Consider the following 14463-nt stretch of genomic DNA (forward strand, 5'->3'; position numbering starts at 1 on the left):
ATAATTGAATGAAACTCAAAAAGTGGAACAAAAGTCAGGCAAGGCACAAAAACAGGAAAGCAATGCAGAAGATGGGTGGGGGTGGGTGGGGGGGAGGAGGGCAAGCCAAAACTTTGGGAGAAGGGTTGAGAGAGAAAGGGTGAGAAGAGAACAGAAAACACAACAGGAAAAGTTGGAAAAAGTTGAGGGGAAAGTATTAAAGAGGTTTGGCAGAGACAGACAGAGGGCAGATGGACAAGGTGGCACACAACAACACACAGAGAGAGCAGAGAGACAGACACACACTAATGTGACACACAGTTAGGGACTCACAGATGACACAAGCATCAAAACAGCAAGGTCTCAGAGATGATCCCACAACTGCAGCCAAGAGAAGTTTCCAGAGAAGAGGCTTGGGTTTATATAGGCTTGAAATTCCCTCCTTTGGGAGCCCCCACCTTTGCACTCCCCCCACGGCCAACAGGGTGCCAGCTCTCAACAGTGCAACAGCCAAGCAGCGTACCAGACCAAAGGACTCATTCTGGCCAATCAAGGATCAATAGCGCAGCCAATACAATGCCTGGAAATAGCATCACAAAATGGATGCAAGGAGGAGCAAAAGTTTCAGGAAGGAGCCACAAAATGGAGGACACACTTGAAACTTTGAAACAACACTCCAGAGACTCAATAGAAGACAATGGCACTCCCGAACCGGTTCGGGAGACCCGAACCGGCTCGTTACCGAACCGGCCCGGATTCGGTCCGGATCGGTCCCAGAAGGGCCCGATTCGGTCCGGGATCGAACCGCCGGATCCGGACCGAACCGCACATCACTAATCATTTACGCCAAGAGAAGGTTCTCCATTTATTCTTGTAGCCATACAGGAACTGATCTAAGAGAATCCAATACACAGAGGCAGCCATTTGAGAATAAAAACTGGGAAGTGCCGGATGAATATGGCAGGAGTACTTCAAGCTGAGAGAAAGAGTTCTGTGTATTTGGAGGGATAGCGAAGGGAGCTAAGGAAGATGGATCTGATGGTGGGGTTCTGTTCCAGAGTGTATGACAGAGGTATGCTATACCTGTCATCACTCTTCATAGTGTTAAGAAAACAGGGCCTACTCTGAAGTTATTTGTGTCCTTTAGTGGAAAATCTTTCTCCATTGCAAAACCCTACCACAGTAAGAGCTATCTGTAATCACAGTATGTTCTGCAGACTTTCCCCTGCAACCAGTTTTCATGAAAACCTGTGGGTTAACCGGGTTTGCTGCCAAACCTCTGTCCAAAATGCCTTCCAGTACTTATAAATAGATGCTTGCATGAAATAGTAACATTTCTCATCAACAGCTCTGGCTCATTTACTCCAGCTGTCTTTATTCTCACTTTCCTAAACAGATTACTAATATCTTTTTATTTCTGTCTGTTTGTCTGTCGGTCTGTCTATAGACTGTGTGTACTTCTGAACCTGTTTCTCAGATTATTCTTGCTCTATCCTTGAATTAAAGAGCTGCCTTTAATCTGTTTAAAACAAACTGCAAAAGGGATTTGGTTCCAAGGGTAGAGTTGACAACTCAGAGAAAAATAATGCTGCCCTTTATGGAGCCAGGATGGCACCGGGAGGAATCTGGTGGGCCAGAGGCAAGGCAGAATCTGGCAGATAATGATGGAGCCAGGACAAAAGCTAGCAAGCTGTGAATGGAGCTTGGCAGACCTGCTGGGTCACTGGGAGAGCCTGGCAGAATCTGGAATTTACTGGTTTTCAGATCCCAGTATTGGCTACTAGCCAGAACTGATGTAGAGTGCAAGCTTAATGTTCACATAAACTTCTGTCTGTGAAGGGCCTAAGAGGGGACTAGGGTTCAGGGTGGCCTCCAACATTGTGCCCCATCCCTTTCAGCTGTATCACTTTAGTTCCCTCCCTCTTCCATTCCAGCTCTCCTGTCCTCCTTCCTTGAAAATATTCATCTCTATCTTTTTTTGGTCTGCTCGCTGAATACTCCTCTCTGAACTTGCTCTGGAGATAGCTGTCTTCCCCTCCCTCATTCCCCTATCTTATCTTTCCTTTCCTTTTGCTATGTGAGCTTGTTCTTCCCCCTTTCCAAATACCCCTGGTTTGTGTTCTCCACACAGATGCACACACGCATACCTCTGCCCCAGAACAGTGTATTTATTCAGGAGAAAGTAAACTGTCTGTGGTAATCCCAGTCACTAAAGCCTTGTTAAGAATCAACACTGCTCCTCTGTGCACAACTCCAGCCAGGATTCCATATTTGATCACTCGAAAGTGTGCTTGAGTTTTGAGAGCTCTCATTTACAATATAAATAGATACCACTGAAATTCAGAACACCCACAAGGTCTGCTCTTCTGTGTCAGCTTGTGCTTCTTTTGTTTAAAGCCCTTCTAATGCCATTCAAATATAATGTACTCAAATCTTGAGGCTTGAGGAGAGACGGGCAGATAAAAGTGTGGGAAAGTTAAGAATCCTCCTCTCTCCCCACTTGCTCTGTGCTTTGCAGAGCCATTTTACTGAATTTGCCTGAGGTTCAAGAGTAATATAATAGCATGTGAGTCAAATGCATTTGTTTTGTAACATCCAGGGGTGTAGCAAGGCTGGAGTGGGCCAGAGACAAGATTTTAAAATGTGCCCCCACTGAAGCTCAGCTCATGGAGTAAAGAAATCTTAAATGAGGCTGAATAGTGGTAACAAAAAGCATAAATAGATAGATAGATAGAACACACACACACACACACACACACACAGATTATATATATCCTGCGTGCCACAACAGAACATCATCCTAAACTATTTTTTTTTAAGGTTTTGTAAATTGTGGACAATGCAAGTCATTTAATGGTACTAGAGAAAGACATGCTGTTCTGGTAGCTCCAGGTCTTAACACTCACATCAATTTCGGAGGATGAATACAACTGAAGGAAGCCCGGGCGGGTGTGCTGCTGGGGGAGTCAGTCATGTGACTTGCCTCTGGGGGTGGCCTCAAGGCAGTGGGCCCCCAGACAACTGTCTCCCTTTGCCCTATTATAGTTACACCGCTGAAGGATGGATGTTTTGCATGGCTGAAAACTTGTGGTGAATATGCCCTGAAGCTCATTTTGTCACAGCGCCTGAAATCTGTTTCTATTCTATTCATTCCATTCATTCAATTTCTATACCGCCCTTCCAAAAATGGCTCAGGGCGGTTTACATAGAGAAATAATAAATAAATAAAATGGATCCCTGTCCCCAAAGGGCTCACAATCTAAAAAGAAACATAATATAGACACCAGCAACAGTCACTGGAGGTACTGTGCTGGGGGTGGATAGGGCCAGTTATTCTCCCCCTGCTAAATAAAGAGAAAATGTGGTTACTACATTTCTGACATGAAATGACCTTCAAATGTTACTGAAAAGATTTATGGACAATTTGAGGGGGGAAATTGCAGAGGCCCACCTTTTGGGTCTCACACAAACCAGCTCTTCAAGAGTAACTGCATGCCAAGCACCTCCCAATTTTATCAATTTTGATTTCAGGCTCTATCTTGCAACTCTATCTTTAGTTCTTAATGCCTGTGAAATAAGTGCAACTCTGGACTTGGACTCTAATATATCAGAGACGCAGGTTTTGGGCGGTATAGAAATATTTTAAATAAATAATAATAAAATAATATGTTGGCAATGACCTTGGGTCTGAAGATAAGGCTGCTACCATAGCAACAGTTGCAAATAAAATGCACACAAAGCAGAAGCTCTACCAAAGTAGGATACCATGCCTGTAATGTAGGTTTGCCAAATATTGCTTTCTGCTTTTGACTCTGTTGTCACATATCTTTCTCTTATCTATACCAAGCCTTTTTTTAAAAAAAATCCCAAATCCTGATCTTCAAGACAAGTGTCTACTGGTGATCAGAGAGAAAGGCAATCCCAGATATTTAACTGCTGAAGGTGAAGGACAATACAACATGCCCCCACCCCAGCCCAGCCCCATCTGTGGGCATTCCCAGGGTATGCTGCTGATTGCTGAGGCAACAGTGGAGGCATGTGGACACTCTTAGATGCTGCAAGTAGCACCAGGCACAACCAGGCAGTGGCAACAGGGGGTATTCCTAGCTCCCATTGGGAACAAGGGGAGAAGGGAACAAAGAAGTATGTCTGAGCAAGGCAAGGAGGAGGAGAGGAAGACCTCTGTGGGATCAGGAAGAGTCATTACAAGAAGGCCCGTGGAATAGTGCCTATGGTGGTGGTGGGCCAGTATATGTCGCCACTTGTGCTGATCCTTGCACCCATATCTGAAGTAACTGCTTCATAGGACCACCCATGTGAATGTACTCAGACTTTCCAAAGCCTCCTTCAGAAGTTATTTTTTATTTATTTATTTATTTATTTATTTACACTTATATCCCACTCTTCCTCTGAGGAGCTCAGAGCAGTGTACATGCTTATTTTTACCCTCACAGCAACCCTATGAGATAGGTTAGGCTGAGAGATACATGACTGGCCCAGAGTCACCCAGTGAGTTTCATGGTTGAATGGGGATTCGAACTCGGGTCTTCCCGGTCCTAGTCCAACACTCTAACCACTATGCTATGATGGCTCTAGCTTCTGATCTCTCCTTAGGAGTGGAATCTTTATGACACTGTTGGAGGTTCAGTGTGTAATTTCTGATCATTAGAAAGGATTTTGGCAATAGCTATTGATAACTAGAGTTTCTAGCTTGACTAAACTTTAGCACAGGCCTGATCTAGTAGCTATAAGATGGTAGGCCATGTTTTTCTGCTTTTGCCATGAAATGATGTTGCTGTTTGGAGCTAATTGGAAAACAGGTAGTTAGGTAATGGGATATTTCAACATGGAGGCAAAAGGCAGTAACAGTAAACAAGTGACTGCTGGCACATACATTCTAGAGGGGCTGGTCATGTAATGTGTGTAAGCATGTAAAGATCCAATCAGAAAGCAGTAAACAACTATCACCCTCTGGAAAGTCCATTATATTACTCCAAAACTTTTCACCGAAGGGGGCTGGAGTCTGTTATGAAATGTGAATGTGAAAATGTTCTTCAGTGAAAATGTTCCGGAAGAAGGAGCCGATCCACAACAATCGCTGGGGAGGCAGTTTCCTGGAAGGGCCCCCACAATGAGGGAGGGAGGTCGTGGCAACAGCGGCAGGTGAGGGACCAGAAAAAACTCCCAGAGGCAGGAGAAGGGGGGCCCCTTGACCCATTAATTCTGCAAGTGGTGAGACTGGCTGCGTGCCCCACTGAAACAGGAGTCTTCATTGCAAGAGCAGATAGCAAGATATGACTTACCCTCAAAATGGCTGCTGTAATTGTGGGAATTGCACACTGATACCATACAATTCTCTTTGATAATGATCATCACTTTTCTCATTTTTCAGCTCTAGAAAGGGGAAATGGCTTTTAAAACTGACATGTGTCTTTATTATTCCTATTTCAAGACCATCACTGATCATCTTTTTGGAAGGGGCTATGGATGATTATGAATGACAGGCTAACTGAAAAACCTTTTGTGATCAGTACTATGAAAAGGTTTAATCTCTGTCCAGAGGTTGAACTAGCCACTGGTACCGCATATATACTGGAACAATGAATGTTATTGGTGTTCAGACAAAGACATGCTGACTAGGGAGTGTTTGCCCAGGAACTGGGAGAACTTGGACTGGCTGGAACCAATTGGAGCTTGTTTCTGTTCCCCTGCCTTCTCAGGGAAAGGCATATAAAACCTGCAGCTTGCTGGAAAAGGACTGGAGAGTGTTTGACCAGGAAGAGAACAAACCAATTAGAGCTAGTTTCTGTTCCGCTGCCTTCTCAGGGAAAGGCATATAAAACCTGCAGTTTGAGATGCGCTTTGGTGTGCACCTTGGTGTTGCACCAAGTAGGTCGCTAAATGTGCACTTGGAGGCACTTGGAGTCCTGGAGGTTTGATTCTCCCTCCCCACTTTTTAATTTTTTTTAAAAAAAACTCCTATAATAAACAGTAGTTTAGTATGGTTATGAGGGAACCGAATTAAGGAGTACAACTCTGAAGTTTGTTAAAGCTGTGAACACTAGGATAAGAATGTAACTATCCCCTCCCTGTCGCTTCCGGTGTTGTTTTGGAAAGTATTTGAAAGAAAAGTTAAGGAAAGTTCTGCTACTCTGTTTTATGTGTTTTAATTGATATGTATATTGGTGCTATATAACTAAGGTCTAAGATGATTATGGTGGAAACTAGATCTCAGAAAAAGAACCAAAAGATGACTATAAATTCCACCCCATCTGATCAGAAATCTATTTTAGATTTCTGTTTACCTCTGGAAAATAGAAAACAGAGAGTAATTACTATACATCCAAGAAAACCAATGAAAAAATTAGAAACTGTAACTCCCCTTAGCTTAGCTATCTATCCTCAGCTGATTAGCCAAAATAGTGGGGCTATTCTCACGATCAGGCAAAATCGGGCTAGGGGAGCCTAGCCCGATTTTGCCTGGTTGTGTAAACCACCGGGCTCGCAGGCAAGCCGGTTCGTTTACGAGCAGCTAGCCCACTTCAGTAGCCCTCCCGTTAGCCTGGGTTTGTGGAGCGAGCACTCCACAAACCCGGGCTGCCTGATCGTGAGCAGCCACGGCATGGCTCCGTGCCATGGCTACTCATGAGTAGACCTCCGGAGGGGAGGTGAAAAGCTGCCTCCCAGCTCCGGGGGTCTCTGCAGTATGCCCTGCGCACTCACGCAGGGCATACTGGAGCTTCTGGGGGCCACACAGCCCCCAAGCTCCCCAGCCCCCGCTGGCTCCGTCATGGAACCGGCAATTGTGTGGGCAGCCAATCCGGCCACCCAGGGCCCCAGCCACTATTGTCTGCGCGGAGAGCAGGCTTAGCCCGCTCTCCCCACAATAGCAACAAAAGCTAGCGGCTTTTTATTTCTCCATTTCACTCTCTGAGTCAGAGCTCAAGTCAGAAAGGCAGTCCTCTGTACGAGTTATGATCTTGGTTAGAGCCTTTGTATTGTCCCTTGCTTCTGCTAGATTAATTTTTAATTCAGCAAGATCCTGCTGAATTGCCTTTATCTTGGGACTATGTGTAGAAGGGTTAGCTTGAGGTGAGCTGAAAAGACTGGGAACTTTGACCAGGACAGGGGAATTATTGCAGTTTCTCCTAGAGCAGGGTGGTCCGAACTCCATGTCCACAAAGCAATGCTGGGCAGCAAGGCAATAAAAACTTAGATGATCAGTCAGCCTTGAGAGGTGTGAGAGAATAGTGGCTGTTTTAAAAGTGAGAAAAAGTCTTTTGTAACCAGCTCTAGAGGGAAGGAAATGAAAATCTTTCAGTTCTATGGTGTCTAGTTACAGCATTAAAAGCTCCGATAATGAAGCCAGTATGGATTTCTTATTTGCCCAAAGTCGGGAGTCTCTCCCCGGCAGCTCAATGAGGACTTGGTGTGGTTGCAGGACTCTATGATAACTTTGTCTGATGCCAGCATCCGGTCGAGGTGGCAGTTTTCGAGCCCATACAATAGGGGCAGGGGCTGGCTGGAGATTACAGTCTGTGTGTGGGCATTGCCCCTGAGTCAATTGTTCTGTCAAGCCTGAGTTTGTCTAACTTAGTAGAGATTTCATTCAGTTTAGATGTTAATGAGATTAACGTCTGGGCTGTCAAAAGACATGTGTCTCCAAGGTAATGAGCGAGGAGTTCCTGGGGGAGATGAGTGTCAGAAATGGCAGATTTAGGAGCCCCTTTTCTCTGTTCCTGGGGATGTCTCCAGTCCGGTCATTTTGCTGGATCGGAGGTATTTGGATTTATCTGCAGCTCCCCTGAGCAGTCCTTGTTGGGTTGGGCTGGGAGGCTTTCTGATTTAGCAGTGGACAGGGCTATACATCTGTTCTTAGTATGTGGGATGGTACTCACTGTTTCCCTTTGCTTCACTGGTGAAAAGAAGAGATCTAGTTTAAGCTGTTTTCCCCTCCTCCTCCTTCCAGATTGAGGATGGGCACCGTTTTCAGTCTCAGGGCTTTCCCTGCTTCATTTTTTCCCTTTTGATGGCATGATGGATCGAGGGACAGGTGCCCTTGGAGGGAATTCTGTAAGAAGCCTTGTTAGGTAGCTGCTAGCTAATCGCCATCTTGGCTCCTCCCGTAGCTCCCCAGTTTAATTCATTCAATACAGACTGCCCAAGTCAATTCATCCAATACAAGCTCCCCAATTCAATCAATCAATAAAGGCTGCCCCAATCAATCAGTAAAGCATCCCCCATTCAATCAATATAGACTCCCACAGTCAACCAATATAGGCTCCCAGAGTCAACCAATAAAGGCTTAGTAAGGAGGTTGCCCATTAACACCTGCCCCCAGTGCAAAAGATGCAAAAAAACCCAAAAACTGATTGGATATCACCCGGCCCAGAAAAGGCCCCTGGCCGCACGCTCCATCACTGCTCCTTCTCGGTGCTGCTCGTTTGTCCACACTGCTTGCCTCCCTGATGGTGTGTGGGCCCACTTGGCCCTCTGGCCCAGCCACTCCACTCAGGCCCAAACACTCCACCGGGCCCCAAACACTGCAGAGCACTGGTTCGGATCCCCCCCCCGCTCGCATTGGTCTGCCCACGTGGCCACTGGATGAGCAACCGACCAGCGCTCCTTCCCCTTGCCTGGCTGCTGAGAGACTGACAAAATGGCGGCAGCCAGGCAAGGCTTTTTCCCACCCCCTCTCCCAATTGGCCAGTACTGGCCTTGTGGAGGGGGCCCAAGATGTCAGCCGCCATGCCTGCTTCTGAGGCCAGAGGCACAACCCCGCCCCCACCTCACCGCGCGGGCATGGTTGTGAGGAGTGACAATCCTGACATTCTATTGTTCTATAGGAGACAGATTAGTGGCCCCAGCCCTAAAGGTTTTTGTTGGGAAAGTTATTGCCCAAATTTTATATGGGATTGAAATCTGGGAGGGAAAAAACAATGTTTTTAAAAAGTGGGAGGTTTGCCAAAATAAATTCCTGTGGAGTGTTTTGTAATTACCCTCTGGGACCCCAGCTGCCTTCCTTAGAATGTGTTCGGGGTCGAGCCAAACTACCCCCTGTTCGGTCTGACCCCGGACCAAACCCTGCCAGGGGTTCGCAAGTTTTTACCCCCTTCATTTACACTCACCCCCCTAAGGGGGAGTTGTCTGAGCTGGTGGGTGGAGGGAGGTTCGCAGAGGTTCCTTATTCCTCCCTTATTCCTGAAATTGGCCATTCAAGCTGCTCTTCAGCTGGTTTTCGGCCTCCCCCCCGCACCACCACGGCATGGTGGCCATTTTGGAGGCTGCCGCACCTGAGCAATAGGCCTCTGCATGATCTGGGTCGAGTAGTTACCATTGGTAAACCATTGGTAACCATTGCTTTAACTCATATTCAAGAACTTATGCCCCAATTCTTATACTCTACTTTGATGTGTAATATCTTTAGGGTATAGTGGACTATATTTTTCCCCTTTCAACTTATCCAACTGATTAAGGTTAATACGGCCCCTACATTAATGTCTGAGAAACTCTGACTTCTAGCTGACCTGGAACGAAACTAGACCGGCTGTGATCATTATACCGGGGGCGGGGAGTATGGGGGCACATGTCTTCCCCTACCACCGGCCAGCATACCTTAACCTAATCATACAAGGGAAGGGCATTCTTCTGTGCATAGTTTGAATACTCAGTAGCATTGAAAAAGAGGAGTGGTTTGGATTACCTTCACCTGCATGTTGAAGTGACTGCACCAGGGAGGGGGAAATTAATGGGTTTGTGCTCCTCTCCCATTTAACTAAAGGAAAGCTGTTGGAGTACCATCTCAGCCAGCCCATGGTCACTCTGAAATGTCTTTCATCATATCTGGAGATTACTGAGGTTCAAAATACCCAGAAGACTTCATCTTCCATGTCCGCTTCTGTTACTGCTGTAACAGAAAGCTCTTCTAATGCTTCACTAAAATCTTGAGTCAGAGGAGGCAAGCAAGCAAGCACAGACACACACTCACTGCAGACACACACATTTACTGCAGACACACACGCACACACATGGCACACCACACACACACTGCATGCAAATATATACACACACTGCAGACACACACTGCACACTACACACACACACTGCACACCGCACGCACACACATACACTGCAGACACATGCACACTTCAGAGACACACACCCCTCACCTGTTCTTTGCTAGCTGCCCCAGTCTCTAGCTTAACTATACAAGCACCATTGTGCATGTATAATAACCAAGTTACCCTGGAAGTGGGAGCCTTATAGCAAAAGCGGTTCTTATAACCACAAGCAAATAAAATATTTTATTTTTCTTGAGTGAGTGAAATTTATGCAGGGCGGGGGGGGGGGGGTCCAAACAAGCATGCCCCACATTTTTCCTTTTTAAAAAATGTGAACACTACAGGACAATGATTGGACAGGGGGAATATTTGCCACAAATCTCAGAAGGGCAGTCATATTAGCATGTTATAATGAAACAACAAAGTCCTGGGACATTGTAAGAACTAATCAATGTCATCTAGCATGAACATCCACAAGTAGGCACCCATTTTATCCATTGTAATTCATGTATCATGCAAAGTGGATGTTAGTCCACAAAGTGTACACTGTGAGAGATTTCTTAGTATTTAACTTGACACAGAATTCTCTGATACATTTTTCTTCACAGCTCACTTATTCGTCAGAACACTCGTGGTATGCCTTAAAGAAGGTTCAGAAAAGCCTAGGGGAAAGGTCATTAGCAAAATGCAATACACTTAATAATTAGGAAGTAAATAGTAAAGTAAAGCTGTGCCCTCGAGTCAGTGTCGACTCCTGGCACCCACAGAATCCTGTGGTTTTCTTTGGTAGAATACAGGAGGGGTTTATCAACCAAATGTTGAATTTGTTTGCTGTTGCTTTTCCTGCAGAAGAGAGATCATCTCGCTATTAATGTAATGTAAACTGCCCTGAGCCTTTTGGAAGGGCTATATTAAAAATTTAATAATAAATAAATATTAGCACATTAAGACACAGATCTGAACTTGAGTAGCAGTGTACACAGTCCATCATCAGGAAGTTAACCAAATCAGTAAAACTGTATAAGCTTTTTAAGCTTCTGATGATGGACTTTGTACACTGCTACTAAGGGATTCATGTCAATCTTTAACAGCAGTATTATCACTAAAAGCAGCAATGCATTTGGAAATAAGGAAGCAACAGGTAGGGAAAAGAAACAGAGACCAGTCCAAGCAGAGAAAAATCAGAAGGCTGTTCTAGCTATATCCTATTACATGTATGATCTGGAGAACTGAAGATGCTTTATGAATGGAAAAGAGGAATATCCAGGTAAAAGAAAAGTGGTCTTTTGGGGATTTAATTTAAGATTATCTCTTTTAAAAATAGCAATAAATGCTGGGTCTTGCCAGTGATTTTCTTCCTGGTTTTTTAGATTATGCAAAAGCAGCTAGGAAGAATATTTGCTTTATGATTGTCTGTGCTATGAGGATAACCCAGCTAGCTCATGTATTAAAATTGTTTTTCATTACCTCATGATCTACTGACATTGGCAGTGAATATGGAAGTGATATGGAGTTAAATTATTTATTCAAAACAAAGTTGGCTATTTTTCAGCACACCAAGGACACAACAAGCAATTTCTTCTTTAGGATTGCAACAGGAAGAGAAAGAAGGAGGAGCTTGGCCGATTTGGAGATTGTGTTTGGTAGTAGCTGCCTTTCTGAATGCTGAAGAATAAATGGACCATGTTCCTTTAGGGTAAACAGCTGAGGTAGCATGGACTCATGTAATGCTCATCTAGCAATCGTTTCTTCTGTGGTGCCTTCTAGGTCACCCAAAGGATTTGAAAGGAATTCTAAGGCAAAGTGAATTGGTGCTTTAAGAATGGCACAGTGGGGAAATGGCTTGACTACCAAGCCAGAGGTTGCTAGTTTGAATCCCCGCTGGTATGTTGGGCAGCAGTGATATAGGAAGGTGCTGAAAGGCATCATCTCATACTGTGCAGGAGGAGGCAATGGTCAACCCCTCCTGTATTCTACCCAAGACAACCACAGGGCTCTGTGGTCACCAGGAGTCGACACCCACTCGATGGCACACTTTACCTTTACCTTTTTAAAAATTAAGTTAGAGCAGGCCTGCACAACATAGGGCCAGATCTGGCTGGCAGGGACTTTTTTCCTGGCCCCAGGAGTGGCCCAAAGTTTTCTGGTGCCCGAGGTGAGCTGCAAAATGCTGCTTTGCCCCATGGCCCTAGTGGGGGTGAGCCCCCTTCCAAAGTTAACCTTTGCAAGCTTTGAAAGTGCATGAAAGGCTGGAAGGAAGGAGGGTTGCTAGCAGCCTCCTCTTCTCTCATGTTGGGGATAACCAATAATTCTGCTCATTAGAAAGTTCGATGCTTTCCTTTATATTTAATAATTCATATTAATGTAATCATTAATGTGCTGAACATTGACATTGGTCCCCACACACTAAGTCATGGGTGGTTCTGGCCCACTGGGTTATTTGGGTTGTGCGCCCCTGAGTTAGAGGTTCAGTCACATGAAGGTCACACTGAAGAAGTAAATGTACTGTTTTACTGCTAAACAAATACAGCTTCCCTGCAGGTTCTCCCGAAGGGATTTCATTCTCAGTTCCTCCCCACCCCCTGCCCCCGCCCCCGCCACAAACCTCGGGGATACTCTGTAAATTCCCATCTTTTATGTTCTTGATGGTTTTGCAGTTCTTCATACAGATGCAGTCTAGCTGTTTTGCTGGTTTCCTTCTTATTTCCCCGAACATGTGGTCGGGATGCCTCAAGACCCAACATTTTGCTGATAATGGCGGATGATCTTGGCTATGGTGATTTAGGCTGCTTTGGTAATGATACAATCAGGTAAGTGTAACTTTAAAAATTAGTCAAATCTATTCCCCCAATTCCAAAGGAAGAAGCAAGGAAACACTTACATATTGGAAATATGTAAAGATTTCCAATGAGATGACTATGGGAAAATGGAACCAAAACTCTTTAGAGCGAAGAGTGGCATAGACATTTAAAATAAACTAGCTCAACCAGTGCAGAATATCTGTGCACTAGTACTGTATTGCTCTCCTTGCCCTCCACCACAGCCCTCTCACCCCAAAGATCTCCCCACCCTCACCTGAGCACCAGATTCCTCCACTCCTCCTCCTCCACTGCCCTCCTCCTCCTCACAGGTCTGGAGCAGCTCCCAACTAAAGCTCCAGCACTGTCCCTGCCTTGAGTAGCAGTGGTGGCAACAGCAGCAGCAACGCCGCCACCGCCACCTCTGACTGGATTCGACACCCGTGCGGCTCTGTGCTCCAGGCAACTCCAGTGTCGCCTTAGCACTTTATATATATAGATAAATAAAAAGTATCCCATGGTAATGTTCAGAATGAAAAATGCCATTGAAATAACAAGTACAATGCAAGTGCTGTAAGTTCTTGTGGCAGCACATTTTCACAGACAAATCTTGGATTTTTAATGTGATGTAAACTCATTTCTCCACTGGACACAATGTTATTTGCATCTCAAATGTCCTCGTTTTTTGCTTTCTTTTTCTCACTGACAACAATATAGGCTAGTCATCAGTAATACTGCTGCCTAGCTGAACAGCAAGTAATCAGGGGCAAAAGCTGCAGGAGGGAAGCTTCCCATTAACACTGAAAGGACTTTCTTCTGAATGGGACAGACAGACAGAAATAGATTATGTCTGACCAAGAACATGTTTTCTTCTGCATTGTGCCTGGTTTGGGCACTCATTCTGTGTCACTGTATATTTTGCCTCATTCTCCTTTTATTGAACTCCCTCCCCAACCTGAACACTGAACACTGAAGTCCTTTGCAAAATTTATTGGTGCAAATGCATTCATGTTGTACACTCAGTCCTTTGCAAAATCTATCTGTCTGCACATATTTATGTATGTTGAACTTATGGGCTTAGCCTACATGCTACAGTTCCTAGATGTTGGGTTTATAGGAGTGTATAATTGATTGCGTGTATATTTGATGGAGGGTATATAGATTTAAATGTATTAAAGCACTTGGCCTCTTGGATTGCAGGACTCCACTCTGCGTGGATCCCTGTGAGCTAGGAAAGCCAAGGACAAAGGCCAATTGACAGACCTCTGATGCTGTGGGATCTATGAGGTTGTAAACTCTGCCACATTTGAAGGCAAATGCTTGGCAAACTATTTGGCCATGAATAAAATGAGAGTGTATCTCTCTGCTGTGTGACTACAGCAAATGTGACTGTGAGATGTACTCAAAAGAAATTGGGCAAAAGGGGGTACAAGAAGGGGTGCTCCCTTCTGATCCACGCTCTAGATCGCAACAGCAATATTGAGGATATGTTTATCTTTAAACTACTACCCCAGCTGCACAAAAGGTGCAGCAGTGGAGGACTCTGTTTTGGAGATCCTGTTTAACACAATCTGGTTTAAAAAGATGCAACTGCATCTGCTGGTGAATTTTTTGAAAAGCCCTAC

At 45.0% G+C, this 14463-nt stretch overlaps 1 protein-coding gene across 7 annotated transcripts in view; it reads left to right on the forward strand.

Annotated features, from left to right (window-relative positions):
* The first annotated feature begins 4825 nt into the window (after nt 1-4825).
* The window catches only part of LOC128351655 (arylsulfatase D-like), a 30912-nt gene continuing 21274 nt past the window's right edge, over nt 4826-14463 (forward strand). For 3 of the 7 annotated variants that reach the window (XR_008319952.1, XM_053311358.1, XM_053311363.1), the window contains exons 1-2: nt 4826-5142; nt 12698-12850. Coding sequence is in view for 6 of the 7 variants with exons in the window: in XM_053311358.1 (XP_053167333.1) it covers nt 5027-5142; nt 12698-12850 (269 nt within the window). In the remaining variant the exon portion in view is untranslated. Of the gene's footprint in view, nt 5143-6915; nt 12851-14463 lie in introns of those variants that run through there. The other 4 variants (XM_053311361.1, XM_053311360.1, XM_053311362.1 and 1 more) reach the window with 4 other exon arrangements.

This window comes from Hemicordylus capensis, chromosome 3 (genome assembly GCF_027244095.1).
Source record: "Hemicordylus capensis ecotype Gifberg chromosome 3, rHemCap1.1.pri, whole genome shotgun sequence".
Classification (NCBI taxonomy): domain Eukaryota; kingdom Metazoa; phylum Chordata; class Lepidosauria; order Squamata; family Cordylidae; genus Hemicordylus; species Hemicordylus capensis.